We start from the raw sequence: 14,975 nt of genomic DNA, 5'->3' as shown, positions 1-14,975 counted from the left end.
AAAAAAAAAAGGTGACCGAGGGCAGAGGGCAGGGTGGGGGCTCACGGAGGTGGCAAGGGCAGCCGGGGCGCCCCGCACCCCGAGGCTCTGGGGAGGCTGAGGAAGGTCTCTCGGGCCCGGTTTGGGGCCGTGGGGTGATGCGCTGCCCCGGTCGCGCTCCCTTCCACACCGCTGGTTTGAGACCATCCCATCCCATCCCGCGGGGTGGGATTTCATCCAAAGACGGGTCCGGGCTTGTTGGGGTCCCCTAGAGGGAAGCCTCTGTAATGACGCCTGTTATTCCGGATGTTACCATTTTAACGTGCTTCATTAGGGAAGCGGCGGTACCCTCACATTCCTCTCCATATCATGTGCTTTGTGGTGTTAGTGAGACCATGACGAAGTGTCCTTTATCTTGTGCTTTCTTTTGGCTGAGAAGTGGAATAGTGCATTCACTTAAAAAGCAAACAAGAAACCAAGCAACCTTCAGAGAGATGGCAGGGTTTGGGGTGAAACACCCAGGGTGGCTCTGGCAGAGGTGGTGGGTGCTGCTCTAGGGCCTGGCACAGACACAGCTCAGTGGTTGCTGCAGGAGGCCCACCGCCAGCTCAGCCTGGTGTCCCAAACACATTGCTCTCCTTTAGAGAAGGTTGCTGAGATCATCAGCATCTTAAATTACCCCTTTGAAAGCAGGAGCTAGGTTCTGCTGCACCATAGGCAAACCAGAGTTCCTGTCAACACAACTCAACAGCACCACCACCACCAAACCACAGCATGTGTACACCACAGTCTCACGGAAGACAGAAACCTTGTCTTGTGAGGCTATAGTGGGTATGAAGCCACTTTATGGCTGGATCCAGACACAACTGTATTTTCTCTCTGGATCTGTGCAATGTATTTCTCGCTCCTGAGAGCTAAGTGCACATGAGAAAGCTATGAATCTCCAAAGTGTGCCTGGGGCTTGGACTTATTGTCTACCTTTGAAAGGTGGCCAGCGTCTTTTTTCTTTTTTTCCTTTCTCTTTTGAATACCTTGGGCAATGGGTAGTAGGCACAATGTTGAATCAGCATATGTGTAAAAGAAAATATACATATGCAAAAGAGTAAAAAGAATATATATGAACACTTTTCTCTGCTCATCTTATTTCTTCTGGTTTCTGTAAGTGCAGCCAGGTCCCTGCAGTTCCTCCGTGTGAAAACTTAAGTCAGAGTTAGTTTAAACCATTTTTGAAACATTGTGAACATTTTGAAATGTTTTTATACAACTCTATCTAGAAGACAGTATTTGTTTCTCTGGGCAGGTCATTTTGTATCTTTAAATTAAATGTAGTATTAACTAATCAGCCTTAGAGAAACTTTGACAAGAAAAAAGTTGCATTTTCTTGGCTTTCCAGTCAATTACCTATTGCTGAAGATTTTGATTTTAATGTTATCTTTTAGAACTTAATTGTATACTTGAAACTTGTCTCAGTTGGAGAGTTCCATTGATAAGTTTTGACAAAGGCATACAAGGGTCAGTGGAAAACAATTTCCCCCTGTGGCCCTTCACAGCAATAGGAAAAAGATTTCAAATGTGAGGAACTAAAGTTGAGGACAGTCTCTACCAGACAGCTAAGTTAGAGAGGAGGTGGCGATGTCCTCACGGAATGCTTGGTACTCGCCCAAACACATTTGCAGCAACGTTGTCAAAGGCAAACTCCGCTGCCTAAATTCTGGTCCTTGCACTAAGGACACTTTTATTCTGCAGCACTAATCCAGCTCACAGTCAGTATCAAGATTTTGTGCAAGTAAATTGCATGCTCAGATTTAGTATAAAATGCCAATCCAGTTCTTTTTCAAGTGATGATCTAGGATCTCTCTCTTGGAAACTGTTAAAGGCGCACATGGAAGTTGTTAAAAACACTTGATAGGCTTCAGGAAAAGTCTTAAGAAATCTGCTCTAAAGAACATTTTGATTAATCGGCATTTTTGCAGTCTTTCCCCTAAAAAAAAAAAAAAAAGATATGCACTTTCAAGATTATTTTTTCCTTTGCTATTTTTTCCTCTCCTTTTTTATCAATGGAAAGAGGGGAAAACAAGGAGAAGTGAGGAAGAAGGTAAACAAGTATGAGTTCACCTGCCATGCATTGATTTGTGGAAATCTGGTCCTTTTACCTCACTTTTGCTTTTCCCAAAGAAAATCTTTCACTGGCAAAAGTCTTGAGTGCCAATGTTGGACATCAGTGAGGACGCTGGATGTCAGAACCTCCTTATGTCAGATGTCAGGAGAACTACCTTAAAACCTTAAAATACTTATCAAGTTAGGAATGCTGGGTGGGAATGCTCTGGTGTCCTTCAGTGATGGCTTTGGGACATGGTTAGTACAGAATACAGGGCCTGACTCTGGATGAGCTTGTGTCACCATAAACAAGGAGCAGCTCCCATGAATGTAATGGTGTCACATGTGGATGAGGCAACAAATATAAAAGGAGCACTGGAAAACAGAAAGGGCTCCAAAGCATCTGCAAATATGGTGAAAAGAGTGCAGCAGCCCCTGTCTTGCTCCTGAGCATCATGAGAAGGACACAGAGCAACCAGAGTATGACCTATTGTTCTCCATTTTCCAGTACTGAACGTATTGGTAAGCCTCCTCTAGCTGGGATTCCTGTGTCACAAGTCATTAGAAAAGTTGAGGTCTATAAAACCCATTCATTTAATTCTTGTGCTTTTCAGATGAGATACACAGGGACAGTGGCAGTTTTGCAAAGCACAAGATGTCTTTAGCTGGTGGAAATTTGCAGGTGTCCTTTGATTTCCACAGAACCTCTGTAGCCACTCCAGGTAGAAACTGGACCTGCTTAGAGAGGGCTGGTCTGCATTTAGTTGGGAAGATCTCCATGTCCTCACCCTGGTGAATGGCCCAGATCTTTCCATTGTACCTTAAAAAACTGAGCTTTGCAAATAGCTTTTGATAAAAGATGAAGGGCCAGAGCCTGTCCCTGCTTACACTCATGTCACTTCTGGAGCCTACAGAAGCTGGTCTAGATCTACAGCAGCAGAAACAAGCAGAAAATTAGTTCTAAGAAATTACATGAGGTATCTCAAGCTGATGGCAGAGATCAGCATTGCCAGGGAAATGAATCTGCTGCTTGTTTGGTTGATTTATTTACAGGTTTCTGCTTGCCTTTGGCTTTTCTACCATGAACTGGTGGCAAGCAGACTATAGATATGAAATGCTTTCTGTGTTGGTGGTCGGCTGTTTTAGTCAAAGGGGTGAGGAAAGGGCAAGGAGGAGAAAGAAAGAGAAAACATTCCTTGAATATATTGTGAAGAGGCCAGGGACACTGCTGGATGGGACATAACCACAGCTGCACCAACAGCCCTTAGATTCATGGAGATGTGCTAGGGGTGGGTGTGAGCTTATGCATTTACAACAAGCCCTCATCCCTGTCCCAGCATGTTTCAACTGAGAAATTAAAAAAAAAAAAAAAAAAAAAAAAAAAGTATAGACTCTACCAACAAAGATGCTTAGCTTTTTTTTCCTTCCCATTTTGTTCCGTTTGGGACTTTGAGCAGTGAAAACATCTCTTTTTAGCCAATTTCATCAATAACCAGCAGTAAGTATCTCAAGGATCTCAGTCATGATGTGGCAGCCACAATTTGTTAATCTCAAACAAAGAGTTTTAATTGAACTTTGAATAAAACCCCAAGAAACCATTACTGTTCTCAGTAGGTGATGAAGTACTTCTTTCTTGTAGAAGCATCAAATTTGGGGTGGGGAGGTCTTTAAAAAGCCATTGATCTTGGTAATCACTTTGTACTGATGTGTACTGACCAGCATTAACAACTCATTTAATTGTTAATAATTAATTAACAGTTCACTTTTAATTGTCAGGAATAATTGCTTGATGCACATGGTATCTTCTTGTAACTCCTTTAATTCACGCACAACCTTTTCTCTCTGTGAGGCAGTCATGCTGCCGTTCAGCTGATGGCCTCACTTGTACCATTTGTACCTTTTCTGTTGACAGTGCAGTTGCCTACTGCAAAATCCCTCAAGAGACACTCTTCCCGCTGTCCCTGCCACCCCAGGAATGGAGCTTTCCCATTCCCATCAGAAAACTCTGCAATAGAGCGCTTTACAGAGATAAAATGGATTTTCAGTAGAGAAGACCCAAATCAAAAGGGGTGGTCCAAAGCTCTTTTGTCTCCGACTTTGAGGGATGTGAGTAAATTGTCTCCAAAGGTAATAGATGCCTTCATAAATTCTGCTTGATGTCAAGTGTAATTGTGACTAAACCAAGGTTATTCCTTCACAATTTGAGCACACTGCAGCAGGCAGGAGGCTGGATGTCTGATGGCACATTGTATCAATAGACACTGAAATCACAAGCACAGGTTTATGACCTTATTGCAGAACCCAGGAGTTGGAAAACATGTGGCTTGTCCCAGGAAAAGTTCTTTTCCAACTGGGGGCTATCTAGCTGAGAGGTAAGGCTGGGCACTGCTGGCAAAGCAGGTGTCCTCTCAAGCCTGCTGCAGCCTGGTCTCTCAGCTCTGCTTTGCCTTTCCTCTACACCATGTAGAGAGCGACAAGGACTGGGCATGTTTCTGATGTCCCTTGTGAGTAGGTCAGAACTGGGACCCAGGCAGGATAAACTATCCTCCCTAGAGAACAAATCCTCTAGCTTGGAGGGAGTGATGAGTTTCTGGCGGTAAAGCTCACCAAGACACTCAGCCAGACTGGAGTGACCTGGGCCCAGATCCTGCCCTGCAGTCACCAGTGTGGCCCTGCAGTTGCCCTCCTGAAGTTCAGAAACCCAGATGAGCTTGTCCAGGCTTCGGGCAGTGTCTGTTGGAGTTGCCTTTGGCTGCACAGTCAGACAGAGTGGGAGTCAATCGTCCCTGTTCCCAATCCTGCCTCCAGTCCTATCTGCTTCCCAGAAACAAGGCCATTTCAGAGCAATTAAAACAGCAACTTATTTTGATGTGTTTTCATTAGCCTTTTAACTCAACTGGAAAAGCTGATCTCAAAGAAAAATGTACAGTTATCATTCTATTATGGTTAAATCAAGCCCCTTCAATGCACTTTATGAATGAGTGAAACAAATCAATGCTGTTATTGCACTGTATCTCTATTGTGTATAATATTATACATTCATCTGTAAGAGTAATTTATTTTTATTACTGTAAATAAAACTGTTAAAGTGATTTGTCAAGAGGATATCAAAAAATAGGGGAAGGGTGGGATAAAATTAAAACATTTGAAGATCTGGGCTCCTGTCCCAGGTATGTACCATACTCTGTGTGTCTGGTTTCATTTCAGCTGAAGTGAGTCTAGTACAGGTTTCTGCTTTCCCTCACCTGGGGCCTGTGTTTCTACTTGGATCACGATGAGCTGGTTGAGGATAAGAACTGCTCAAGATATTGATTATGTGAGTTAGGAAGCAACGTCTCCTGCCACCCAGAGCACAAGGGTCTTCCCTTCCAAGGGAAGTGTGCCACTTCTAAGCACAAGGATGGAGACTTTTCCATCAGCAAACCATCTTCTGCCCTCTGATTACCCAGGAGGTCAGGAATTAAATACCCATGGGAATTAATTGATCTTTGAGAGTTGGTTTCTCCAAATTAAGGGTTATAGAGATACCACAGATTTCTGCTGCTGCTTCTGTGCTCTGGCCTCTAATAGAGACGGCAGTATCACAGGGCTGATAACTCACAGCAAAGCAACCCAGCAAGGGCAAGCTGATAAAAAGCCAAACTCAAAACTACTTTAACCTCTTAAAATCTTTATTTTTTTTTTTCATTAGCACATGCATAAAGTGTCAACAGTTTGGGATTATGAATCTTTTGAACAAATGTAGTTACAAGCGGTGCTTCAGATCGTTCCAAGTTTCCTCTCTACACTGTACAGAAGAAAGCTTGTGTTGCGACCAACATAGTCCCTACCTTTCCATCATCGTGTCACGACAGGCAGAACCCACAACACTGGGGAGAAACACTTGTTCACACGTAGCAACTGGGTATGGTAGATAGATACAAGCAGCAACATCTACTCACCTATTGACTAAGTGCACATGGTTAAAAGACCCCATTAGACAGTGAACATCTCCTTCTTTTTTAATGTCAGCTATATAATTATGTAAATCAAGTTATGGCCTGTAACAGGTGACACTCCCACGGGAGAGATGCCCATCTCCCATCAGCTGCTTCTATCAAACAGCAAGTAAAGGAAATACGGGTAATACTTCTGCCGGTATTAAAAAATGAGCCTTTGGCAGGAGCAGCGGGGCAGCCCCACCAATGCTGAGCACCCTGGGAAGTCAAACGCAAGGTGTCACTGGGCTGGCACCTCCCTGTCCCTGCCGTGCCACCCCTGCAGAACTGGAGCCAACTGGCCCCAGCCCTGGCTCCCGGCTGTACATATGAACAGCTGGTGCCTAAAGGGGAGAAAACTGATTTTGGAAAGCTCAGCTCAAGCTGACTGCTCACAGATGCTCTATTTTAGGAGGACTGATTGCACCAGTGCTATGGGAGATCCCTCTAGCTCATAGCTGCTGAGTGTGGGTAGTGCAGAGGGATTTTTGGGGTGTCTGAGGTGCTCCCAGCCTAGACTGAGCTGGCTTGATCCCTGGGCTGCCAGGTGCAGGGCATAGGAGATAATCCTCACCTGCCTTCAATGCCCCCAAAATAATGCTCCTACAGTGCCTGGCCTCACCCAGAGGTGCTTGTGCTCCTACACACTCTAAATGTGATGGGAACCTGGCAGTGAGATGAATCCTGTCCTGCCAAAGCAGCTGGCATTGCCCCAGGGGCCCTGGGCTGGGGCAGGAGGAGGAGGAGGAGGAGGAAGTCTCTCCAGCCTGAATGCTTGTCCCACAGCAGCACAGTGCACGTACCCTGTAGCAAACCCACCAGCACATGCATGTCCCAAAGCAAAGTGATGACAGGGTTCGTCCCCTCCCTGAACACCCACCATGTCCTCTTGGGGACTGTCCCCATGCCGAAGGTGCAACATTTGCATGTGCACTCAGAGACCTGTGGTTGCTGGAGCAGGATTTCCTTGGGTTGGCCAAGACTGGAGTAAAAGCTGCACCCAAAACTACTCCTGTGCAGTTGCAGGGGTAACAACAGCCCATGTGCAGGGGAGGACAAATATCAGCAGATACCTTGGGGTCTGGGCAGTTCCAAGTCTCCACCCAGGTGAGGATAGGCTGAGCATCAGAAGTGCTTGGTAATGCCCTGCCCTCCCCAGCTGGGTGGGCCCCCTGCCCCATGAAGCTCCTTGGCAATACAGTGGGGACCTCCAGAAAAGGCACTTGTGTCAGTAAGGAGCTGCCCTGCTGCTCTCCTGATGGGAACAGTGGGCCCGAGCCCTGCATGTGACATGGCACAGCGGAAAGTGGAGAGGAGGGAAGTGCCAGCAATGCTTCAGCATAACCCAAACTCATGCCTGGAATATCCTGTTTCAGAGTCCCTCAGGCAAATCAAGCAGCCCCAAAATGAAGGAAGTCTATTAAAATAGGGAGCCATCAGCCCTGAAACACTTCTAAAAATGCATCTCAGAGAAAAAGGTTTCTTTTTGGTGGGGATTACCTTTCTTTTTCCTAATCTGCTCTGATCTGAGATGAAAGGCACCACAAAGAGAGGCCCCATTTGTGGAAAACTGGCCAGAACTAAAGGTAGACCTGAAACATCTCAGTATAGAAATAACTTTGGTGGGGGTGGTGGTGAGGAGGGGTGTCAATGCTCACAACAGTATGATTTTTGGAGACCTGGCAGGACTGTGCCAAAGACGTGCCTGCTGCCAGCAGGAAATCAACAACTCCTCAACATGCATCACAGTAACTTCATCAGGCTCCAAGTCTACTTCATTTCTAATGCAAGATTTTTATGCTTGTTTCTTGCATGTCAAGAAGTTACTTTTTATGGAGTAAGTATTCCCAGCTGAGACATCAGGCACACACAAGCACCAGGAACAGGTGAAAATCAATGGGATTTGAAACACTTGAGCTGGGATGGGGCCTTCAGGGACAAAAGCACCTTCTGATATTGGTATCTCCTTGTTGCACTGTGGGCTGATATGTTGCTTGCTCTGTTCTTAAACACTCTTTTCTTAACAATTGATTTTGGAAAGTGGATACGGCAATAACTGCTCTATTTTTTGGTGACTAACTGGGAAGCAACATTGGGTCTGACTTTCCCCCAAGGTCCATGGGAAGGAGACAGAACAGATTCTTCTTCATGCAGGCACAATTCTCACCTGGTCAAGTGGAGCTTGAGCGAGTGATCCTAGAAAATCTGGAGTTTGTTAAAGGAAGATTAGATTCACACAAAAAACCCTCCAGAAGACTGAAATACTTCTAAGTCTAGGTTTGGGTATAAGTGCCTGAGCTAGAAAGGCATCACATGAATTGCATGGGCAGCTCTAAGTGTTGGCAGGTAGCCACAATGGTGCGTCGGGACAAGTTTCCTATTGCATGCATGGCCATCCCAGAGGAGCATAGCCCTGTGTGACATGTGGGGACCGTTCTGAGGGCATGGTGACCCATTCAGAGACAAAACCAGCATGTCTTGGTGCTCCTGTACTTTGCTCAGGCACTTTTGTGTGGGGATAGTGGAGGGGCAGGAGACCCCCACTGCTGCCATCAGCAGGGGGGATGTAGTTGTGGTGCTAGTTGTGGAGTCACCTAAGGAAGGGACAACAGTCCTCAAGGTGCTGCTGCTCAGTTTGAGGGTAAATTCATGGGTGAGTGAGCATTTGAGGCTTCTAAAGTGCAGTGCAGGTTATATGGTCTTTGCTGTAAACTGTAAACTCCTCAGGACAGAGTCCTTGCCCTTACTTTTATTTTTATTTTGTAAAGTGACATCTCAGCTGAGAAAACATTACCTCTAAATAACTACTACTACTACTACTACTAAAGGAAAACAGGAATCATGGTGAAAGGAACAGCCTATGCTCCCCTTGCCAGCACCTCGTGATGGGGAGCACTTCCTGGGGCTCTCCATGGTCCATCCACAAGGAAACAGGATGATGCTCCTGTTGGAAATGCAGCTCTGGAAAGTACTCTCCAAAATACTACAGCCAGTGCTACAACCTGCCTCCCTCCAAGTGAAACTTCCATTTATTGTTAAAGCTGGAGGTGTTAATTCAGGCTCTGCTCCCAGAGGAGTCTGCAAAACTTCTGTTCAGGCTGTTGGGTGTCTTGAAAGGAAAATGGAGATGTAAAAATTGCTGTGAGAAAATTTGAGGGCTCTTACGTGAAGGGAGTCTCTGGAGAATCCCTGTTCAGCCTTATATTTGTCACCAGAAGAAAACCTTCCCAGGATAAAATAGCTGCAAAACCAGGAGCTCTCAGGATGTGACACCTGCTCCTCTCTAGGTCTCTGCCCAGGGTGGAAAGTTAGAAGCTACCCAACTCCTTCTTCATCCTTCAGGACACTGATGCTCTAAGAGTCACCAGCATCAACAGCCAGCTCCAATGTTCACACAAAATCCAGGAAACACTGAGAGTGCAATGCCAGGATGTGAACACTGCTCGACTTCCACCAACCTTCATGGAACTTGAGCAAGACCAGACTTCACATCTGATGTAGCCCTCGCAGGCCATGACTGGTGTACCATGGGCATGGTGGTCCCCATAATGTCCCTTTTCAGATAAATCAGAGATGTCCAAGACGTTCCTGATGGACCTCAAGCACTATACCAGAACAACACTGGCTTATTTACTCTTCCACTGACTGGTCCAAATAATTTGGATGCACACAGAATATACTTCCCCCTGTTGGCAGTCTTATTTATTATTTTTAATCTAAGCCCATAGACTGGCAAGTAGGAGAAAGCAGATAAAATGGAAAGAGGAACTCCCTCAGGAGATTCGTTGGTCACATTAAATGTGTGGCCCTCTGTGATTATCTGTGGGCAATAAAATGTTGCTGCTATATTTTAACATGGAATGTGATACCTTTAATGTACAGGAGAATCTCCTCGGCCTATTTCTGGTACACTTGAGAGAGGAGAAATTAAATCATCTGTGACCTGGATTGTATTTTTAATGGCTGCCAAGATAGATAAAATATTTAAATATTCACTTTTATATTGGCCCACATGAGGATTTGAGCATTTCAGGTTGTGTAACACAGCATGGCCTACTTTTGGAAGAGTATATGGAAATAGGCACATATGTACAAAATATTGAGTATGCAGCATATAGGTCAGCCAGTGTTAACCAGTATGGCACAACCAATTCCAGCAGACTTAACCCAGCCCAGACTAACCAAGGAGTTGGTGTTACTTATGTTGGATTTCATAGGTCACCTGGTCAAAAAATAGATGCATGCACCTAAAATTATGATGGTAATTCTCACATGTGGCTGAGTCTCTCAAGCAAAGGCACTGAGGATGTTGGCCTGCCCGCAGAGCTGGCCTTGCAGGAACGGCTGTATCGTGAGACTGCGGCTCTCAGTGCCACCACTGAGCCTGCCAGGAGAGAGCTGGGAGGAGCAAGGCATGCTGTGATCAGACCAGAAATGGGTGTCTCCAGCCCACGGTGACTAGACAGGTTACTTCTCTACCAGCTACACAAAAAACCTGAGCAATGAGCTCTGATATAGACATCTCACTGGGGAGAGGCTACTACCTGTGGATCAGCCCCATCCCTGGCATCAAGACAGCTTCAGTGGAGCTGAGGCAGTTCAGATCCCTGGAAGACCTGGATCATGATGTCTTCAAGCAGGGCGCAATGCCAGGAGGTTATGGTCCTGCTGACTTGCTTTGGAGTTGAGCATATGAAATGGGCTTGTGTTATCAGGGGCTGGGAATTTCCTTAAGCAGAATACAAAGAGTGAGGATGTGTTGGGATGTCTGAAGAGGACAAGATGTTTTAAGAACATAAATGTGTGAGGATATGGGAGTAAACCTTGCTACCCACACCCCTGAGACTCCCAGCTGTGCATCTGCTCTGCAGATGTGGCCTGTGCACAGGGAAGACAAGGCTTGATTGTCGAGTGCTTTGCCATGCAATGGCATCAACCCTGATAGCACAAGTTGACCAACTGCTGCCAATCCCAAGCATAGCAAAGTTGCTGTAAGGTGACAGGGAAGGGGGAAGCTACAGGGACAATCCTGACCTGCCATACACCAATGGAGTCTTACCAGAATGATCACAGTTTCATGTGACACACACAGCACACCTAGTGTATGAAAAGAAGTGACCCAGTCTTCTAGGAGAATAATGCTCCTCTCCAGTTCCCACCAGAATCAGCTCAGCTTCACAGAATTGGGACAGTCACAGACCTAAGGGATGAGCTAGCCCCGCATGTGCCAGAGCCCCTTCCCTGCCTTCACGAGCTGGCGAGACTCCTTGGCTCTGCCCAAGCCCCAGCTGGATCCCCACAGCTGACTCTGCAGCCCTTCAACCACCATAACAGGCAACAGCAGCTCCAACAGCCTTCTGCTACTTTCCCTCTCACAAAGGGTTATTACTTTCTAAATTGTCCAAATAAACCCAAATTCTCTTCACATACAGAGTATCACAATCTTGTCTATATCAATAACACTTCATAATAAATACTGCCAGGTGACTGCTTAAGTGTTGCTTTGAAATTTTGTAAGACTTTCTTCTGAACTTGCTCCAGGCCAAACTCCATCTGCCTTGCCAAGGAATGCCTGTCACAGGCATCACAGGGGTTCTCTGCCTGGGCGGACATGCCGGGCTTCAGCCAAAAGCTTTTGCAGCCAGTTCTCTGCATATCAAGAGGGTCAACATGAGAAACAAGAGCTCTTGGTGAGCACCAAGCCTTAAGAATTTCCTGGTCACCTGCAGTACAGCATGCTTCCCTGCCTCCTTTGGTCAATCCTGTTTCCTCGGGTTTTGTAGATGAGCTATTCCATGCATCCTATTGCTCTGCTGTTTCTTGCCTGCCCTGCCTGCTCTGCTCTGCTTGCCTGCAGTGTGAATTTGGCAAAACAGGAGGCTAAGATTGATCTATACAGCTAATCCCATACTGCCAGGTCTTCCTCGTGGTGGCAGAGGCTGCCCCTCAACAGGCAGAGCGAGACCAGCACCCAAGCAGCTCCTGAGATGGGGAATTCCGGGGTTAAATCCAAGGATTTTATTTGCAGTTCCTGTCTGACAATCAGCCCAGGGAATCCTGTCTGACAATCAGCTTCAGTTGAAGTCAGGGGGAGTTTTTCCCCATGGAAAGGGGGACCAAACCAGGGGACATGGCCCATGGTAGGGCACCCCCCACTAAACCCTTCCCCAACCACCCTCACCATCTCCCACATCCACACTGCTCCTCTGTTTGATCCCCCAGTCAGCACCACAGCTCGCAGCCCAGATGTGGAGATGGGGGAGGTGTCACATCCAAGGGACAAGAGACCATTTTGTGCCAGTCAAGGAAGGGCTTCTGGGGACATTTCTCCGCAGCTGGGCAGGGAGGTTCATTGCATCTCACCATGAAGGGTTTCTCACCAGGGGAAAAATGAGCAATGCTCGAGGCATCATTCAACACCAGCATTTCTCAGGATGAATTTAAGGATCAGCCTTTGAGCCTTTTGGGTCCCAGACATATCCTCCCACCTCCTTTACAGGTCTGGTTGCTTCTCGATAGTCAAAACACTATTTCATAGCCATCAACTGCATGGCTACTGGGAGAGCCAGGAAGGTGGGCTCAGAGCCCAGCTTCTCCCTGAAGAGATCCAACATGGGGACTCAGTTTTCCCCCACTCAGGGACATGTGGTATATGGGAACACAAGAGTGGACCTCAGGACACCGTGTCAGGCAAGTCCATGGCTTGTCCCATTTTCTGCTGGCGGGGAACTGCTCCCAGCTCTCTGCAGGCTCTTACTCCTGACTTGTGATATTTCCAGTATTCCCCACCCCTCCACGCTGCCTTCCCATACCTCCTCCCTTTGTAGCTGTGTGAAAAGCCTTTGATGAATCATGCTCCATTTTGACAATTTTCAGAGCTGTGGCAGGGGCCGAGCTCTCCAGACGCCCCCACCAGTGCCCGTCTGTGGGGTAAGGGACAGGGCAGGATCAGGCCAGTGGGACTTAGTGCCTGGGTCTGAGTTGATCTCAATTGTATGGGCGCAGTTTGTGGGGCTGCAAAGTGCAAGTTGAGAGTTTACCTAAAAGCAGCATTTTGTCTAATTAACTTTTTTTCAAATAACACTGAAATGGTGTAGCACTAAGGCTGAGGGGAGCTGGGTTTGGGAAGATCCCTGGACACTTCTGCTCCCTTACCAGCAGCACCTTCCCCCCCAAGGACAGCACACATTGCACCTTTCAAAGACTAGAAAAGCGCCGTGTCTCCCTGCCAGCTGTACAAGCCTTGCCTTCACCCATTTCTCCCAAAAAAACTGGTCCTAAGGACAGAAATGGGCTCAGGTCACCAACGCTTTGGTCTGATCTAGGGAGTGACAGCACAATGGTGACCACCCCTACACGACTGCCACAAAAAAGGGTGCATCATTCTATGGGGAAGGAGGTTCCTGCCCACAGGCAGCCTTTAGAGCTGCCTGATCCTACAAATGCAGGCAGCAGAGCATTCCCAAACCCAGTGCACGGCCATCCCTGTGCGCCCATGGTGGCACCAGCTGTGCAATCAGGCTTCTCCAGGAGCTTCTCGTTAACACATTTAACATCTAGCTGAAAAAGCACTACTGCCTCTGAGCTTCTCTTCTCTAGTAAAGCACACTCAGGGCCAGTTTCTGCTCTCGCTCCAGGTGTAAATCTGGAGTAATCCTATCAACCTGCCTTCAGATCATTTTTGAAGTCATTAAATGTGAAGGTGTGGCTAATTTCTGGTCTCACTGCCTCCGAGGTGTATCCTACCAGTGCTGCTGCTGCCCGAAGGGTTTTTGACATAGTGTAAAAGCAAAGCTCCTGAATGAGCGAGGCCGCCCGCGCTTGCTGGCATCGAGGGTTGGGGAAGGCGCCTATACACACCTGGTACGGAGCCGGGGAGCTCCGCGCCAGCCCAGCCCCAGGGCCCCTCAGTCCGACCACTCGTTATCGTCCAGCTCGGAGTCATCATCGGACTCACTGTATTCCACCGCGATCCGGCGGGACAGGATTGTCGCCACATCATTGCCCACAGGCTCTTTTTTGGCCTCTTGTTCCCATTGCTCCTGGACTTTCCGGAGTTGGATTCCTGCGGTAGGAAAGGGGAGAAGGCTTTAGGGGTGACATGCCCAGCACCTGTGGGTACACCCACTGTGCAGCATCCTCCCAGTTAAAAGTATTGGCTGAAATGAGATGGCTGCAGCCCTCTTGCAGGAAGATGCATACAATAATAAAGCTATATGAGATAATAATGCATTGTATGTGATTATAAATCTATATAATAAAGCCCCTCCTCTGCTTCCACCTGAAATGAAGAGGTTGAACCTTCTCAAAGGTTTAATCTACCATTTGACCTGAATATCTGCAGGAAGGGGAAATGGGAGAAACCTTGGAGCACATCATCCGCTACAGCCTGCAAGGTCATGCGCACAAGAGTTGCCAGTCATCCCCGTGGAGCTCTGTCCCACCTCAGGTGATGGGTTTCCTCCACCTCCCTCTAACCCCCTGTACTGCATTTCTTTCCCTCCCCAGCTCCCACCTGGGTGCCACCATCTTCATGCATCACCTGGCCGCCCGGGGCTCTTCTTGCACTCAACTAAGCCAACACCACCCAACTCTATGCCAGGAGGTATTTTGCCACCATGGTGGCAGCACTTGGGGACGTGTCCCTCTCCCCTTCCCGCTGCTGCCACACCCACAGCTCACCCCTGCGGATGGCTGCCAGCAGGTCGCTCCGGGCGTCGCTCATGGGCATCAGTGGGATCTGCGGCTTCCGGGGCTCCATGGCAGGGGCTGGTGGTGATGCTGAGTGTGCCGGTGAGGCGGTGATGGCAGGGGGCCCCGGTGGTGGTGGTGGTGGTGCCACCGGGGGTCCCATGGGGCCAGCCTGCGGCGGGGAAGCGGAGTAGGGGCCAGGGGGTGCGGGGGGTGGTGAGGGTGCATAGG

General features: G+C 47.7%; 1 protein-coding gene across 4 annotated transcripts in view; it reads right to left on the bottom strand.

The window, feature by feature from the left end:
- Positions 1-12,138: 12,138 nt before the first annotated feature.
- Positions 12,139-14,975, bottom strand: part of LOC113479945 (wiskott-Aldrich syndrome protein family member 3-like) — a 23,665-nt gene continuing 20,828 nt past the window's right edge. For all 4 annotated transcript variants that reach the window (XM_026848370.1, XM_026848368.1, XM_026848371.1 and 1 more), the window contains 2 exons: positions 14,736-14,975; positions 12,139-14,118 (listed from right to left, as the gene is read on the bottom strand). The exon at positions 14,736-14,975 ends at the window's right edge or, in 3 of these variants, runs on beyond it. In XM_026848370.1, coding sequence (XP_026704171.1) covers positions 13,961-14,118; positions 14,736-14,975 — 398 coding nt within the window. In that variant the 3' untranslated portion in view covers positions 12,139-13,960. The remainder of the gene's footprint in view (positions 14,119-14,735) is intronic.

Source organism: Athene cunicularia (assembly GCF_003259725.1).
Source record: "Athene cunicularia isolate RWA chromosome 4 unlocalized genomic scaffold, athCun1 chr4_part3, whole genome shotgun sequence".
NCBI classification, from domain to species: domain Eukaryota; kingdom Metazoa; phylum Chordata; class Aves; order Strigiformes; family Strigidae; genus Athene; species Athene cunicularia.
Note: the sequence above shows the minus strand (reverse complement) of the source record. Positions and strands in the feature narration are given on the sequence as shown.